Source organism: Haliotis rubra, unplaced genomic scaffold, assembly GCF_003918875.1.
Source record: "Haliotis rubra isolate DU_JTF1 unplaced genomic scaffold, ASM391887v1 Scf267, whole genome shotgun sequence".
Taxonomy (NCBI): Eukaryota; Metazoa; Mollusca; class Gastropoda; order Lepetellida; family Haliotidae; genus Haliotis; species Haliotis rubra.
The window spans coordinates 344,661-361,760 of record NW_025766747.1 but is presented as its reverse complement, the minus strand read 5'-3'; the positions used below and the strand labels follow the sequence as shown (position 1 = coordinate 361,760).

The 17,100-nt window shown below is 40.7% G+C and overlaps 1 protein-coding gene across 1 annotated transcript; it reads left to right on the top strand.

Moving 5' to 3' along the window:
• Positions 1 to 1,064: 1,064 nt before the first annotated feature.
• Positions 1,065 to 12,100, top strand: LOC124280394 (zinc finger MYND domain-containing protein 15-like). The gene is given in 12 exon segments (XM_046716296.1): positions 1,065 to 1,102; positions 1,969 to 2,185; positions 2,984 to 3,188; positions 4,013 to 4,159; positions 4,545 to 4,711; positions 5,661 to 5,789; positions 6,428 to 6,646; positions 7,398 to 7,486; positions 9,926 to 10,091; positions 10,486 to 10,544; positions 10,949 to 11,015; positions 11,018 to 12,100. Coding segments are annotated over 11 exon segments (1,569 nt in total). The 5' UTR covers positions 1,065 to 1,102; positions 1,969 to 2,001; the 3' UTR covers positions 11,155 to 12,100.
• Positions 12,101 to 17,100: the final 5,000 nt, after the last annotated feature.

Here is a 17,100-nt window from a genome sequence, read left to right as displayed (position 1 = left end):
ATACTTGAACACATGACATGTTATGATGTCTGTTGATTGCAAAATGTTATACACAAAACATGAGCATGTATTTACAAAACCCAACATCTCTACAATATTGCACTTTTGATTTGCGATTGTACGCTTATAATTTTGTTTAAATGTTTTTTCATAACCAGCAATGTATATTATATGTAATGAATAAGTGATAATTGTGTTTTAATTATGTTTGATTTTTTGGTTGCATGTGACCTTTAAAGTTTACATGCTAGGTTCACCAAACTTCACACTCATGTTAATCATTACCCATTGATGTGCCTTTTGCTATTTTAAAGTTTTTTCAGAATTTGTTTTGTTATTGTTTCCATGGAAAATGGTGCAAAATGTGTTTGATGGTTACCTGGCCACAGCATATCATCGAAAATATACATGCTAGGTTGACCAAACTTAATACACAAGTTAATCATGACCCACAGATATGTCATGTGCTAAAAAAATAACAATCTTCATCTACGTCCACTTCATTGTGTGCAACTTGAGACAGTCAAGTTCAATTGTATGTCAGGTTTCCACGGAAAAAAAAATTAATGTTTCCATAAATTATTACTGTAATCAGTACATGGCAAAACTATTATCTAACATGTATATAAAGTTTAGTAGAGTCAAGGAGAAAGTCTTGTGAGCTGCTGATCCTTGTCACATTATATATATCAATATCAGTCATTTCCATGTCCCAAAGTGGGAAGCGGGGGGTATGTGAGCTGTGCTCACTTCTACACTTGTTTTGATAGTAAAAGTAACTCCTAATTAGGAGATATTATCTCCTAATTAGGAGATAGCTAAGTCCTAATTAGGAGATAGTAAGTCCTAATTAGGAGATGCTATCTCCTAATTAGGAGATAAAAAAATTCAGACTGTGGCACTAGGACGCTTCCGTAGTCTCCTTTTCAATTTAAATAGGATTATTTTTTACTATCAAAATTAAATATACTCAGAGGCTTAGCAGTAATAGACACAACGTGTATTTACAAAGCTCCACAACATGACAATGAACAGTTGCGCTGTGGGGAGAAGCAGCAAAGGACAGATAACTCTGAGTGGCGTGCGACGAAAGAACGCTTCGGTAAGAAGTGTTTAGCAAATGTTGACTGATGTCCGTTTCTCAACACATATCTAACGGTTGTCCTAATGACACGTAGAGGCATTGTAGGCTGGCGACACACTGCCGATTCGGAAACTAGAACTGGCAATTTGAATTATGTCAGTGCATCCTTAACATGTTTATCATGTTTCTCGCTTTGTGATTGATATACCGGCAATCATTCATCTAAACTGTAAAACATGATAGAAATTTAGAACGGAAAGATAAACTATAATGCTTTGATTGAAGTTAACTGACAGCTTGACAAAGGTGTTAATAGTCAAGTCAAAGTCAAAGAGTTTATTGTATTTAAGGCAATAGTGGCAATTAGGGCCAGCGAAAGACACATCACCGAAGCAGAGAGCCGCGGTGGGGACGCTACAGTCAACAGGTCAAGACATAACGCCCAGATTTGGCTAAGCCTAATAGCGTACTGTCTTGATCTTACACCTGCTTTGAAGCACATTATGCTGTTTTTACCAAACATGCATGTTGTGGAGAGCATGCTGCCCTTATCAAACATCCATGTTTTGAGGAGAGTATGGCGGCATGATCGAGCTCAAAGATTTCAGTGTTTTAATCAGAGTAGACACGTACAGGTCTAGATTAGGCTGAGGGCGTGCTGTCTTCAGTGAACACCTAGATTTGGAGGAGGGCATGCTTTTCCAACACAAAACAACATTCAGCAGCTTGTAACTGTTCTGATATTCTGTACATGCCTATATTATACATATTTGTGAACATATTCACAATTATGATAGTTTTCCAATGTATTTACACTAATAATTTTTTTTATGATTATGCTATATGGTATCTACGATACTTTTATTTGTTTATTAATGTTTTAGCACCGATTTCAGTCCTGATACACTTAATTCATCATGGATGCTGAATCTGATGAAGTTAAGAAATATGTGGACAAGGTTTTCGCGGAGGATCCTGAGAGGTTTGCAAAATTTGAAGAAGACATCAGAAGGAAGATGGACCTATGTAAGGGACAGGAGGAGAAGATAGCAGCATTGCCGATGGAAGACACAATCTGGTTTATTAAAGAAATGGAAACAGGTGAAAAAGCAATCATAGGATGATTTGTTTTAGATTGTAAAATTGAGATCTATGATCTATGAACCATTTGCTTTACTGGCAATGTTTCACAAATGCAATGTATGTGAACCAGATGGGGTGGGGGCCATTTCATGGAATACTCTCCCTACAATTACAAACTGGGCTGCAGTTGCCATGGTCATCCTTTGAGTCCTCAGGGATGTTCTGCATACAGTGTAATATGAGTTGTCTTTATATATTGAAATCATTTTTGCATCCCACATTTTTAATAGCTGGTATCATTAAGCAGTGACCAGGTGTTTGGAGTGTGGTATGAAGGTGTGTAGTATGCACCACATCACTACTAGGGATCATGCAATGTAATCAGGAATAACAGCCTCTTTGTAGCCCTACAGCATCAGTTAGCTCATTGTGTCAACTTACTCTCATATTGTTTTGAAATATTCATGAGTGACATCAGTGGAGCTCCTGTGGAGTTGGGGGCGATGGGGTAGCCTAATGGTTATGGCATTGGCTCGTCATGCCGAAGACCCGGGTTCGATTCCCCACATGGGTACAATGTGTGAAGCCCATTTCTGGTGTCCCCGCCGTGATGTTGCTGGAATATTGCTAAAAGCGGTGTAAAACCAAACTCAGTCAGTCAGTCAGTCCTGTGGAGTTGAACATATTCTCATAGAAAAATAAAGTCCTTACACAAGGTTACTTCATGGTCCAACTGGTGTATTGAATTGGGGAGGGCCCATATGCTGTGATTCAGTGTGTTTCATCTCTCAAAAGTTTCTCTCTCTTTGTTACCAGTAAACCAAGACGATGGGATTACATACCGCTATCTGTGCATGGTGGATCGGGCTGGGATGGGAGTTGGTGTGACCCACACTGACATGTCCATCTGCTCCATGGCACAGCACAGCTATGACCTCCTCTGTTTCTGCACACTGTTTCCTATGATGAGACAAGCTCGACGACCTAGGATGGTAACATACATGGACAAAACTCTGGCAAAGTAAGTGCTTTGCTTTCACAGGAATCAAAATAATTTATATCAGAATACTAAACTTTAGATTCATAAAACAAATGAACAGTATTAATTCATAGAAGAACCATTATCAAGAAGATTTTCAGTGTTTATACCAAGAACATTATCAGTTGATAACGGCCTTAAAAAGAATATGCAGTTATACGAAAATCATAGTCTACTTTTCATGGAAATAAAATATGAATCAGTATTTACAATGCTGTGAAAATAACCATGCGAGTCTAGCGAGAAGATGCATATTCAAGTCTTACATCGCAGTGATACATGACTGTGATCACTTTAATGTAAATAAATACTGACATCATGCTGACATCAATTCGATTAATTTTCCTCCAACAAACATCCCATGAAGATGACCACTGGTCTTTGCCCTCCCGCAGTGTTGTTTACATAAATCAATGCACATTCCCATTTGGGCACCGAAAAACAGTTTTGAATGTTGTTTTTAAGGTTTCTTGTTCCTCCAGAAACGAAATATCAATGATGAATGTTGGAAGTTCAAAACAATATGGCTTTGTAAAAAGGGTAAATAACATGGTATTAAACTTATATGAGGCAGAGATTGATTCAGCTATGTTAAGAAGGGAAAGTTGCTGTCAGTGTACACAATGATGTCTTGCTGATTTTCCTAATGGTTACTTCCTGCTATGCGAGGTTTGATAGGATGTTGATTCAAATTGTTAATGTCATATTTTTCATGTGTTTTCAGCATTGTGTATCTGTAAAGTTTGTCAGTGAAAAAAGACAGAAGGAAAACTGTTTCAAGCTTGAGCTGTATGATTGGCTTTCAGGGACAATGCTTTGGATCTCAAGAGACTTGGTATTAAATTTGTGTCTCCTGGCCTGAGTGCTGAACCTTTGAGGGACCTTGAGAGCCCCTGGATGAGAGAGTGCAGTATCTGCAGGAGGAGAGGCACAGCAGACCTCTTCAAGACGTGGTTAGTCCTTACTTCACACTTCAGCAAGTCTGTTGTACATGAGCCTGTAGTGAGATCACATGTGCATTGATTTTACCATGTAGAACCTGTAGCAGATTTAACCTGATTCTCTTCTTCATGTTTAAGCAGAAATGTGTCTCCAGCTTTGCACACTTCTAACATGTGAAAGGTTCTTCAAGACTCTGACTAGCTCACAGTGTACAGTAGTTGATCCCTCTCTGGAATGGTGACCTTCAGAAAAGATTCTTACCTCTCAGCATGACCTTGTATCCCAGTGATGTAGGTGTCTGCTACCACTGATGGTTCAGTTTTGTCGCTCTGCCTAATGTTTGCTTTTAACTTCATCTATTCCAAAATGGCTACTGCATGGAGTGTTGAATTTTAGTTCGTCCTGCCAGGCAGTGATCTACTGCAGTCGAGAGTGTCAGAAGAAAGGCTGGTCCCTGCAGGGCGATATGAAGGAACACAGTCATAAAGTGTGGTGTGGCAAGATGAAACACTTCATGTCGAAGACAGCAGAACTGACCCGACTGCCCTTCACCTTCGCACCAGGTACACACCCTGCACAATGAATGGGCTCTGTTAATGGTAGCACAAGCATATGTTACTCAAATGTTACTACACATAATACATGTAGATCCAGTTAGATCAGATTCAGTCATTGCTGCAGGTGTCAAATGTTCAACAAATATTGAACAAAAATATTGATGCAGTTAAAGCAATTGTTTCTTTTACCAAAATCAGTCAGTACAGCTTATGTGGAAGGTAAGTGTGCACATACTCAATATGGTTGGAGATTGTATGTTGGTTGTATATGGCAGGGTTAACCATAAACATGCTACAACACTATGTTTTACCTTACTTGACAATAAACAGTCCTCAGCCACAGGCGCCTGACTCTGATGTAAAAGAAAATATGACCTATATATATAACAAAAGTTATATATATAGGTCACTTTTTTTTTTACATCAGATTCGGGCTCCTGTGTCCTCAGCAACCTCTAAATTTGACTAAATGGACTGGTCCCCAGCAACCTGTGCTGGTCACATGTTTACTAATTGGATTGGTTCCTGGTAATCTCTACTGGTCATGCAAGCCAACCAAATGGACTGGGTGGCTAGGGTCAGTGACTTAGTTCATTGTCTGTCATGGTAGAATCTAGAATCATTAAGCTCATGATCATATCAATGACAGGACAAGGGAGATAACTCTATCTATATGAAAGGCTAAGCCTCAGTGACTTAGTTCATTGTCTGTCATGGTAGAATCTAGAATCATTAAGCTCATGATCATATCAATGACAGGACTAGGGAGATAACTCTATCTATATGAAAGGCTAAGCCTCAGTGACTTAGTTCATTGTCTGTCATGGTAGAATCTAGAATCATTAAGCTCATGATCATATCAATGACAGGAGAAGGGAGATAACTCTATCTATATGAAAGGCTAAGCCTCAGCACTGATATTCTTTCCTTTAGTACACAATTATGTACTTTGTAGAGACAACGGCATTTGAGTTCAACATTCTGCGTTGTGAAAAGTTCTTGGTGGAGAGGGGTGTGTACAACCAGGGCCTGTGGCGGAGAGAATGTACAACATGGGTCACCCAGGGGCACTTCATACCATTTGGTGAATACACTTGTCATACATCTGTATCAGTCAGGTTTACCATGTATACTCACTGTCAGTATGTGGTGCCAAACACAAACAGGAATATATACAACACCTGATATCTTTATGATGGTGCTCGAAGGTGCATGTAAAATGTACACATGTTAAAAAGTCTGAGTATTGTGCTAAATGCATAATGGAACAGGCTTCTTTTCAGTAGTGTCTTCAACTGGGAACGAAAAGATTGAAGTTCTTATTGATAAACATGTTGTTTTTTTCAAGAGATTAGGGTCAGCAACTGAGAAAGTTTGATAGCCTATTGCTGTTTGGTGATGTTAGTATGTGCAGGTCCCTAGAACAGAGAATCACTCAGCTTAGGTTGACCTATCAGATATTTGAATTATGGACAGATGTTGTCATAGTAGGCTAGAAGCAGAATTTTGAATTTTATCCATTTTTTGACAAGCAGCCAGTGGGGGGTTTGATGACAAGTGAAATTGGGTCTCTGTGGCAAGTATGGGGTAGCAGCTCTGTGGTTTGAATGCTTTGAAGTTTCGCTGGTAAGGATAATAAAATGTTGCAGAAAGAGGAGTTGCACTAATCTAGTCTCCTGTCGGGTTATTTATTATAAATGTAATATTGTATACATAACTCAGGTGAGCTGCCCCCCTGTGATGACCCCGTGGTTCTACCTGTGGAGAGCTGTATGCTGGACGACCCTCCTGCCAGCAAAGCATCTGACCCATCACAGCCAATCTCTGACTGGGAATCATACTACAAGTGGCGAGGACTCCGGCTGGACTCACCAGTAGCTGTTCTGCTCAGCTTCCCTCTCACCCTGTATCATATACTGACAACATGTCTTCCTAGAGACTGTGAGTCCCTTGTGTTATATACTGACAACATGTCATCCTAGACACTGTGAGTCCCTTGTGTTATATACTGACAGCATGTCTTCCTGGAGACTGTAAGTCCCTTGTGTTATATACTGACAGCATGTCATCCTAGACACTGAGTCCCTTGTGTTATGTACTGACAGCATGTCTTCCTGGAGACTGTAAGTCCCTTGTGTTATATACCGACAGCATGTCATCCTAGACACTGAGTCCCTTGTGTTATGTACTGACAGCATGTCTTCCTGGAGACTGTAAGTCCCTTGTGTATATACTGACAACATGATCCTAGAGACAGTCCCTTGTGTTATATACTCATCCTAGACACTGAGTCCCTTGTGTTATATATACTGACAACATGTCATCCTTTAGAGACTGTGAGTCCCTTTGTGTTATATACTGACATGTCTTCCTAGAGACTGTGAGTCCCTTGTGTTATATCATGTCATCCTAGACACTGGAGACTGTAAGTCCCTTGTGTTATATACCGACAGCATGTCATACGACAGCATGTCATCCTGGAGACTGTAAGTCCCTTTGTGTTATATACCGACAGCATGTCATCCTAGACACTGAGTCCCTTGTGTTATGTAGTCCCTCACTGATAGCATGTCTTCCTGGAGACTGTAAGTCCCTTGTGTGACAGCATGTCTTCCTGGAGACTGTAAGTCCCTTGTGTTATATATATACCGACAACATGTTGACTGGTGATGCACAACTCTCCTTGTTCCAGATCCGGGTATGAAGGTGTGTGCAGGAAGACAGTATGTCATCGACCTAGTGGGTGTGGAGAAGGAAGTCGAGATGCTGCCAATATTTAAGGTAAATAGCACAGGGATAGGATACATTGTAACATGCAGGGGGGATATGTGGTGTCATCTGTATCAGGGAGAGGATACATTGTAACAGGGAGGGAGATACATGGTGATACCTGTAACAGGGGTGGGGGTTGGGTTGGGTTACATGGTGATATCTGTAACAGGGAGGGGGTACATGGTGATACCTGTAACAGGATGTGATACTTGGTGATACCTGTAACATGAGGGGATACATGGTGATACCTGTAACGGAGGGGATACATGGTGATATCTGTAACAGGAGGGGGGGTACATGGTGATACCTGTAGCAGGGAGGGGGTACATGGTGATACCTGTAGCAGGGAGGGGGTACATGGTGATACCTGTAGCAGGAGGGATACATGGTGATACCTGTAGCAGGAGGGGTACATGGTGATCCCTGTAACGGGAGGGGATACATGGTGATACCTGTAGCAGCAGGAGGGGGTACATGGTGATACCTGTAACAGGAGGGGGTACATGATGATACCTGTAACAGGAGGGGGTACATGGTGATACCTGTAACAGGAGGGGGTACATGGTGATACCTGTAACATGAGGGGATACATGGTGATACCTGTAACAGGAGGGGATACATGGTGATATCTGTAACGGGAGGGGATACATGGTGATACCTGTAACAGGAGGGGATACATGGTGATACCTGTAACATGAGGGGGTACATGGTGATACCTGTAACAGGAGGGGATACATGGTGATACCTGTAACTGGAGGGGATGCATTGTGATACCTGTAACAGGAAGGGGTACATGGTGATACCTGTAACAGGAGGGGGTACATGGTGATACCTGTAACATGAGGGGATACATGGTGATACCTGTAACAGGAGGGGGTACATGGTGATACCTGTAACAGGGAGGGGGGTACATGGTGATACCTGTAAACGGGAGGGATACATGGTGATACCTGTAACATGAGGGGATACATGGTGATACCATACATGGTGATACCTGTAACAGGGAGGGGGTACATGGTGATACCTGTAACAGGAGGGGATACATGGTGATACCTGTAACAGGAGGGGATACATGGTGATACCTGTAACAGGAGGGGATACATGGTGATACCTGTAACATGAGGGGAAACATGGTGATACCTGTTACATGAGGGGGTACATGGTGATACCTGTAACAGGAGGTGATACATGGTGATACCTGTAACAGGAGAGGATACATGGTGATACCTGTAGCAGGGAGGGGGGTACATGGTGATACCTGTAACATGAGGGGGTACATGGTGATACCTGTAGCAGGAGGGGATACATTGTGATACCTGTAACATGAGGGGATACATGGTGATACCTGTAACAGGAGGGGGGTACATAGAGAATACTACAAGAGGTCTCATTACATACGAATTATACGAAACGAGTGTCCTTCCTATGGTATCTGACCGAGCGAAAGCGCAGGTCAGATAACATAGGAAGGTCACGAAGCTCTCGTGATAATTCGTGATGTAATGAGACCGAAAGGTGGTATTTTATTTATTACCCACGCCTTACATGCATTTAAATTGACAAAATAGCCGTATTTTTGTTATGTTTTTGGTTTCAAACCAAACCGGTTTCATAAAGAGGTTGGCGGAAGAGTTTTGTACTGTAGTACAATATTTGCATGACGCCACAGTAATGACGCCACTGCCATGGTAACCGACGCCACGATGCATGTCAGTTGCCATCGCACCGCACAGCCTCCTACAGTAAACTACTCCGCTGCACCTCGCTTCTTGGTTTCCAGTTGCTTCATTCGCTAACATCACTGGTGGAAACATTGCGCTTTATGTTTTTCGACGGATATAATGTCTCAGTTCGACTCACAATTAAACAGCTTTACACGCAACGTTCGCAATGTTTACATTCCCACAATGCATTTAAGTTGTAGAATGAATGAATTCACGTGTTTGTTATGAATGAAAAAATAGTTACGTCAGAATGTGACCTAATTGAGAGGTCATCGGTTATCCAATCAAATCGTTAGAATTTCAGGTCAAGTCGTTACGACACAGGTCAACGCGATACGACACTCGTGTGACGTACGAGATTAATATGCAACTACCCATACGTTGACCACGTGGGTAATAAATGGTGATACCTGTTACGGGAGGGGGATACATGGTGAAACCTGTAACAGGAGGGGATACATGGTGATACCTGTAACAGGGGGGGATACATGGTGATACCTGTAACAGGGAGAGGGGTACATGGTTATACCTGTAACAGGGAAGGAGGTACATTTTCAACCTTTTAGCAGGAAGTATGGTTGGGATAACATTGTGAACCCTTGTAACAGTGGGGGAATTCTTTATGGATTTTGTATTTTCATTGTCTTTTTCATCACAATGATAAAATAGTTTAATGTTTGTTATTATGTGTTTTGATTATAATGTGAACCCTGTGTATCTGTAGGAGTTTGGCCGCTTGCTACCAGATATCAAGTTTGAGATCAACATGGTTGGAACAGAAATTTCAAAGCATGTGGATAAGAAAACTTACAAAGAAGAAAACGTGTCAGTTACAATACACCGATCACTCTACCACAAGTACACAGGGCCACATCCACATCTAGTGCTAGGTGAGCCAGAATCTGTGTCTCCTTAATTATGAACAATTAGCTCCAAAAATATGTCTTGTCCACTCCACCTGCAGTGTTTGGCCCCATTTGGTGATTGTTGTCAGTGACCTTTGACATTGCCCTGTATGCCTCCCAATCATGCCCCAAATGTGCTTTATGGGGCAGACATCTGTCAGTCTCCCTGTCCCCTTCTCCATCTCCCTCGGTGCTTTTGGTTTTGTGCCAGTCATTTTACAAAGCCGATAATTCTCATGGTGACTGTAATATCCCCTACTCTGTTTAGAGAGTATATTAGGATGTTTCAAACTTCTAGCTGATACTTCTCTGTCCTGTGTGATATTCAGTATTATATGGTTACGGTTGTCAAAATCAAATACATGATCTATTCCAACAGGTTTTAATGCTGGCGTGGGGGCATACATGACCTGGGCAGCTTCTCTCAAGAAAATGAAGGTTTGTTTGCAGTGGAACCTTTTGACAGTGACTTTGACTTCGTTTTACTGTATATATTGTTGTGCAGCTTTATGTAACATTAGAATCTATATTATCATCCTAGTTTCATACTGGCACTCCTCTTGTCGAAAACTATGCATTACTAGTTTTATATCAAGATCAAACACTTAATTTTCTGAAGATGTTGCTTCCACCTTTTAATATTGATGAATTAGCCAGTAGCAGCATATAAAACAGGGATTCTGCTCATTGTCTGAACTTTCTGCACTTGATCATGAATATAATATAGTGTGAAATTCATACATTCCACAAAGTAACACAGTTAGTAGTGTAATTCTCAAAGAAGTGTTATGATTTTATCTGAGGTATGTATGGGTCTCCCCAGTCTGCAGTCTATGTTGCAGGTGAACAATATGGCTGCCTACTTCACTGACTACTGTCAGTACAGCTGTGACTGTGCTCGCCTCGCCATGGAGGGGTGATGCTCGGAACATGCACCTCACCCGAGATTAACCCGTTTCGCAGTCCATTCCGCAAGGTGTGTGAAGAGAACAACATGCCATGGTACAGCAATGGCTTCATCTTCAGACTGGTGTATGGTAACCTCTAGCTCCATGACGATGGGCTGGATTGGTGTATCACTGGGTCAATCTACAGACTGGTGTATGGTAACCTCTAGCTCCATGACGATGGGCTGGACTGGTATATCACTGGATCCATCTACAGACTGGTGTATGTGGTCTTTTAGCTCCATGATGATGGGCTGGACTGGTGTATCACTGGATCCATCTACAGACTGGTGTATGAGGTCTTTTAGCTCCATGACGATGGGCTGGACTGGTGTATCACTGGATCCATGTACAGACTGGTGTATGAGGTCTTTTAGCTCCATGATGATGGGCTGGACTGGTATATCACTGGATCCATCTACAGACTGGTGTATGAGGTCTTCTAGCTCCATGACGATCGTCTGGACTGGTGTATCACTGGGTCAATCTACAGACTGGTGTATGAGGTCTTCTAGCTCCATGATGATGGGCTGAACTGGTATATCACTGGATCCATCTACAGACTGGTGTATGTGGTCTTTTAGCTCCATGACGATGGGCTGGACTGGTATATCACTGGATCCATCTGCATACTGGTGTATGTGGTCTTCTAGCTCCATGACGATCGTCTGGACTGGTATATCACTGGATCCATCTACAGACTGGTGTATGAGGTCTTCTAGCTCTGCGATGATGGGCTGGACTGGTGTATCACTGGATCCATCTGCATACTGGTGTATGTGGTCTTCTAGCTCTGCGATGATGGGTTGGACTCATGTATCATTTGGATTCATTTACAGACTGGTATATGAAGTTTTCTAGCTCCGTGATGAGTTAGGTTGAAAGATGCAAATATGTGACTAGGTGTAGTGGATGACAACCCATTGTCAACAGTAACCAACCTAATTTGTGTTTGGTAATGTAAGAATGTGTGTGTGTTTGATTTGAAGAATGGAAGTACCAACTACCTATTGTGTATTTTGTTTAACAATAAACAGTTTACATTAACAGATGTTCTTTGAATGGATTTATTATGATGACAAAAACATTTGCTCTACATTTCATTACAATGGTAAATCTTTTGGTTTGATAGTTCATTGTAAGGAGAGCTATACTAATCTACTGCATACATGGAAATATACTAGTTCAACTGTATATAACAGTGAAAACTACTTTTACTGTGTATGATGGTGAAAAATACTGCTTCTAATGTGTATTACAGGGGGCAATGTACTGGTTCTATTGTGTATTACAGGGTGCAATATACTGGTTCTAATGTGTATTACAGGAGGCAATGTACTGGTTCTAATGTGCATTACAGGGGGAAATATACTGCTTCTAATGTGTATTACAGGGGGCAATGTACTGGTTCTAATGTGTATTACAGGGGAAATATACTGCTTCTAATGTGCATTACAGGGGGAAATGTACAGGTTCTAATGTGCATTACAGGGGGAAATATACTGCTTCTAATGTGTATTACAGGGGAAATGTACTGGTTCTAATGTGCATTACAGGGGGCAATGTACTGGTTCTAATGTGCATTACAGGGTGCAATATACTGCTTCTAATGTGTATTACAGGGGGAAATATACTGGTTCTAATGTGCATTACAGGGGCAATGTACTGGTTCTCTAATTACAGGGGAAAATGTACTGTGCATTACAGGGGAAATATACTGCTTCTAATGTGTATTACAGGGGGAAATATACTGCTTCTAATGTGCATTACAGGGGGCAATATACTGGTTCTAATGTGCATTACAGGGGAAATATACTGCATTCTACTGCTTCTAATGTATTACAGGGGCTAATGTACAGGGGCAATTCTAATGTGTATTACAGGGGGAAATATACTGCTTCTAATGTGTATTACAGGGGGAAATATACTGCTTCTAATGTGTATTACAGGGGGAAATATACTGCTTCTAATGTGTATTACAGGGGCAATATACTGCTTCTAATGTGTATTACAGGGGCAATATACTGGTTCTAATGTGTATTACAGGGGGAAATGTACTGGTTCTAATGTGTATTACAGGGGGAAATATACTGCTTCTAATGTGTATTACAGGGGAAATGTACTGGTTCTAATGTGTATTACAGGGGGCAATGTACTGGTTCTAATGTGCATTACAGGGGGAAATATACTGCTTCTAATGTGCATTACAGGGGAAATATACTGCTTCTAGTGTGTATTACAGGGGAAATATACTGCTTCTAATGTGCATTACAGGGGAATATACTGGTTCTAATGTGTATTACAGGGGAAATATACTGGCTTCTAATGTGTATTACAGGGGAAAATACTGGTTCTAATGTGTATTGTAATGTACTGGTTCTAATGTGTATTACAGGGGCAAATATATTGGTGCATTATTACAGGAAATATACTGGTTCTAATGTGCATTACAGGGGGCAATGTACTGGAAATATATATGCAGGGAAATATTCTAATGTGTATTACAGGGGGCAATGTACTGGTTCTAATGTGCATTACAGGGGAAATGTACTGGTTCTAATGTGTAATGTGCATTACAGGGGGCAATATACTGGTTCTAATGTGTATTACAGGAAATATACTGCTTCTAATGTGTATTACAGGGGAAATATACTGGTTCTAATGTGCATTACATTACTGCTTCTAATGTGCATTACAGGGGGAAATATACTGGTTCTAATGTGCATTACACTGGTTCTAATGTGCAACAGGGAAATACTGCTTCTAATGTGCATTGGTTCTAATGTGGGGGGGCAATATACTGGTTCTAATGTGCATTACAGGGGAAATATACTGGTTCTAATGTGTATTACAGGGGAAATATACTGGTTCTAATGTGCATTACAGGGGGCAATGTACTGGTTCTATTGTGTGCATTACAGGGGAAATATACTGGTTCTAATGTGTTATTACAGGGAAATATACTGGTTCTAATGTGTTACATTATGTGTATTACAATATAATGTCTAATGCATTACAGGGGGCAATATACTGGTTCTAATGTGCATTACAGGGGAAATATACTGGTTCTAAATGTGCATATACTAATGTGGGCAATGTACTGGTTCTAATGTGTATTACAGGGGAAATATACTGGTTTCTAATGTGTTCTAATGTGCATTACAGGAGGCAATATACTGGTTCTAATGTGTATTACAGGGGGCAATGTACTGGTTCTAATGTGTATTACAGGGGGGAAATATACTGGTTCTAATGTGCATTACAGGGGCAATATACTGCTTCTAATGTGCATTACAGGGGGCAATATACTGCTTCTAATGTGTATTACAGGGGGCAATATACTGGTTCTAATGTGTATTACAGGGGGCAATATACTGCTTCTAATGTGTATTACAGGGAGACTACTGTGTAATACAGGGCGACACATACTGCTTTATACTGTGTAATACAGGGAGACATATACATGTACTGCTTCTACTGTGTAATACAGGGAGACATATACTGCTTCTACTGTGTAATACAGGGAGACATATACTGCTTCTACTGTGTAATACAGGGAGACATATACTGCTTCTACTGTGTAATACAGGGAGACATATACTGCTTCTACTGTGTAATACAGGGAGACATATACTGCTTCTACTGTGTAATACAGGGAGACATACTGCTTCTACTGTGTAATACAGGGAGACATATACTGCTTCTACTGTGTAATACAGGGAGACATATACTGCTTCTACTGTGTAATACAGGGAGAACTATACTGCTTCTACTGTGTAATACAGGGAGAACTATACGGCTTCTACTGTGTAATACAGGGAGAAATATACTGCTTCTGTGTAATACAGGGAGAACTATACTGCTTCTGTATAATACACAGGAGAACTATACAGCTTCTACTGTGTAATACAGGGAGAACTATACTGCTTCTGTGTAATACAGGGAGAACTATACTTCTACTGTGTAATACAGGAGAACTACTGTGTAATACAGGGAGAACTATACTGTATAATACAGGGAGCTATACTGCTTCTACTGTGTAATACAGGGAGAACTATACTGCTTCTACTGTGTACAGGGAGAACTATAAGCTTACAGGGAGAACTATACTGCTTCTGTGTAATACAGGGAGAACTATACTGCTTCTACTGTGTAATACAGGGAGAACTATACTGCTTCTACTGTGTAATACAGGGAGAACTATACTGCTTCTACTGTGTAATACAGGGAGACATATACTGCTTCTACTGTGTAATACAGGAGACACATACTGCTTCTACTGTGTAATACAGGAGAACTATACTGCTTCTACTGTGTAATACAGGAGAACTATACTGCTTCTACTGTGTAATACAGGAGAACTATACTGCTTCTACTGTGTAATACAGGAGAACTATACTGCTTTCTGTGTAATACACAGGGAGAACTATACTGTGTAATACAGGGGAGAACTATACTGCTTCTACTGTGTAATACAGGGGAAATATACTGCTTCTGTGTAATACAGGGAGAACTATACTGCTTCTACTGTGTAATACAGGGAGAACTATACAGCTTCTACTGTGTAATACAGGGAGAACTATACTGCTTCTGTGTAATACAGGGAGAACTATACTGCTTCTGTATAATACAGGGAGAACTATACAGCTTCTACTGTGTAATACAGGGAGAACTATACTGCTTACTGTGTAATACAGGGAGAACTATACTGCTTCTACTGTGTAATACAGGGAACTATACTGCTTCTACTGTGTAATACAGGGAGAACTATACTGCTTCTACTGTGTAATACAGGGAGAACTATACAGCTTCTACTGTGTAATACAGGGAGAACTATACTGCTTCTGTGTAATACAGGGAGAACTATACTGCTTCTGTATAATACAGGGAGAACTATACAGCTTCTACTGTGTAATACAGGGAGAACTATACTGCTTCTGTGTAATACAGGGAGAACTATACTGCTTCTACTGTGTAATACAGGGAGAACTATACTGCTTCTGTGTAATACAGGAGAACATATACTGCTTACTGTGTAATACAGGGAGAACTATACAGCTTCTACTGTGTAATACAGGGAGAACTATACTGCTACTGTGTAATACAGGGAGACATATACAGCTTCTACTGTGTAATACAGGGAGACAAATACTGCTTCTACTGTGTAATACAGGGAGAACTATACTGCTTCTACTGTGTAATACAGGGAGAACTATACAGCTTCTACTGTGTAATACAGGGAGAACTATACTGCTTCTACTGTGTAATACAGGGAGACATATACTGCTTCTACTGTGTAATACAGGGAGACATATACTGCTTCTACTGTGTAATACAGGGAGACATATATACTGCTTCTACTGTGTAATACAGGGAGACATATACTGCTTCTACTGTGTAATACAGGGAGACATACTACTCTACTGTGTAATACAGGAGACATATACAGCTTCTACTGTGTAATACAGGGAGACATATACTGCTTCTACTGTGTAATACAGGAGACATACACTGCTTCTACTGTGTAATACAGGGAGACATACTGCTCTCTACTGTGTAATACAGGAGACATTGCTCCTCACTGTGTAACAGGGAGACATACTGCTTCTACTGTGTAATACAGGGAGAACTATACTGCTTCTACTGTGTAATACAGGGAGACATATACTGCTTCTACTGTGTAATACAGGGAGACATATACTGCTTCTACTGTGTAATACAGGGAGACATATACTGCTTCTACTGTGTAATACAGGGAGACATATACTGCTTCTACTGTGTAATACAGGGAGACATACTACTTCTACTGTGTAATACAGGGAGACATATACTGCTTCTACTGTGTAATACAGGGAGACATATACTGCTTCTACTGTGTAATACAGGGAGACATACTGCTTCTACTGTGTAATACAGGGAGACATATACTGCTTCTACTGTGTAATACAGGGAGACATATACTGCTTCTACTGTGTAATACAGGGAGACATATACTGCTTCTACTGTGTAATACAGTAATACAGGAGAGACATATACTGCTTCTACTG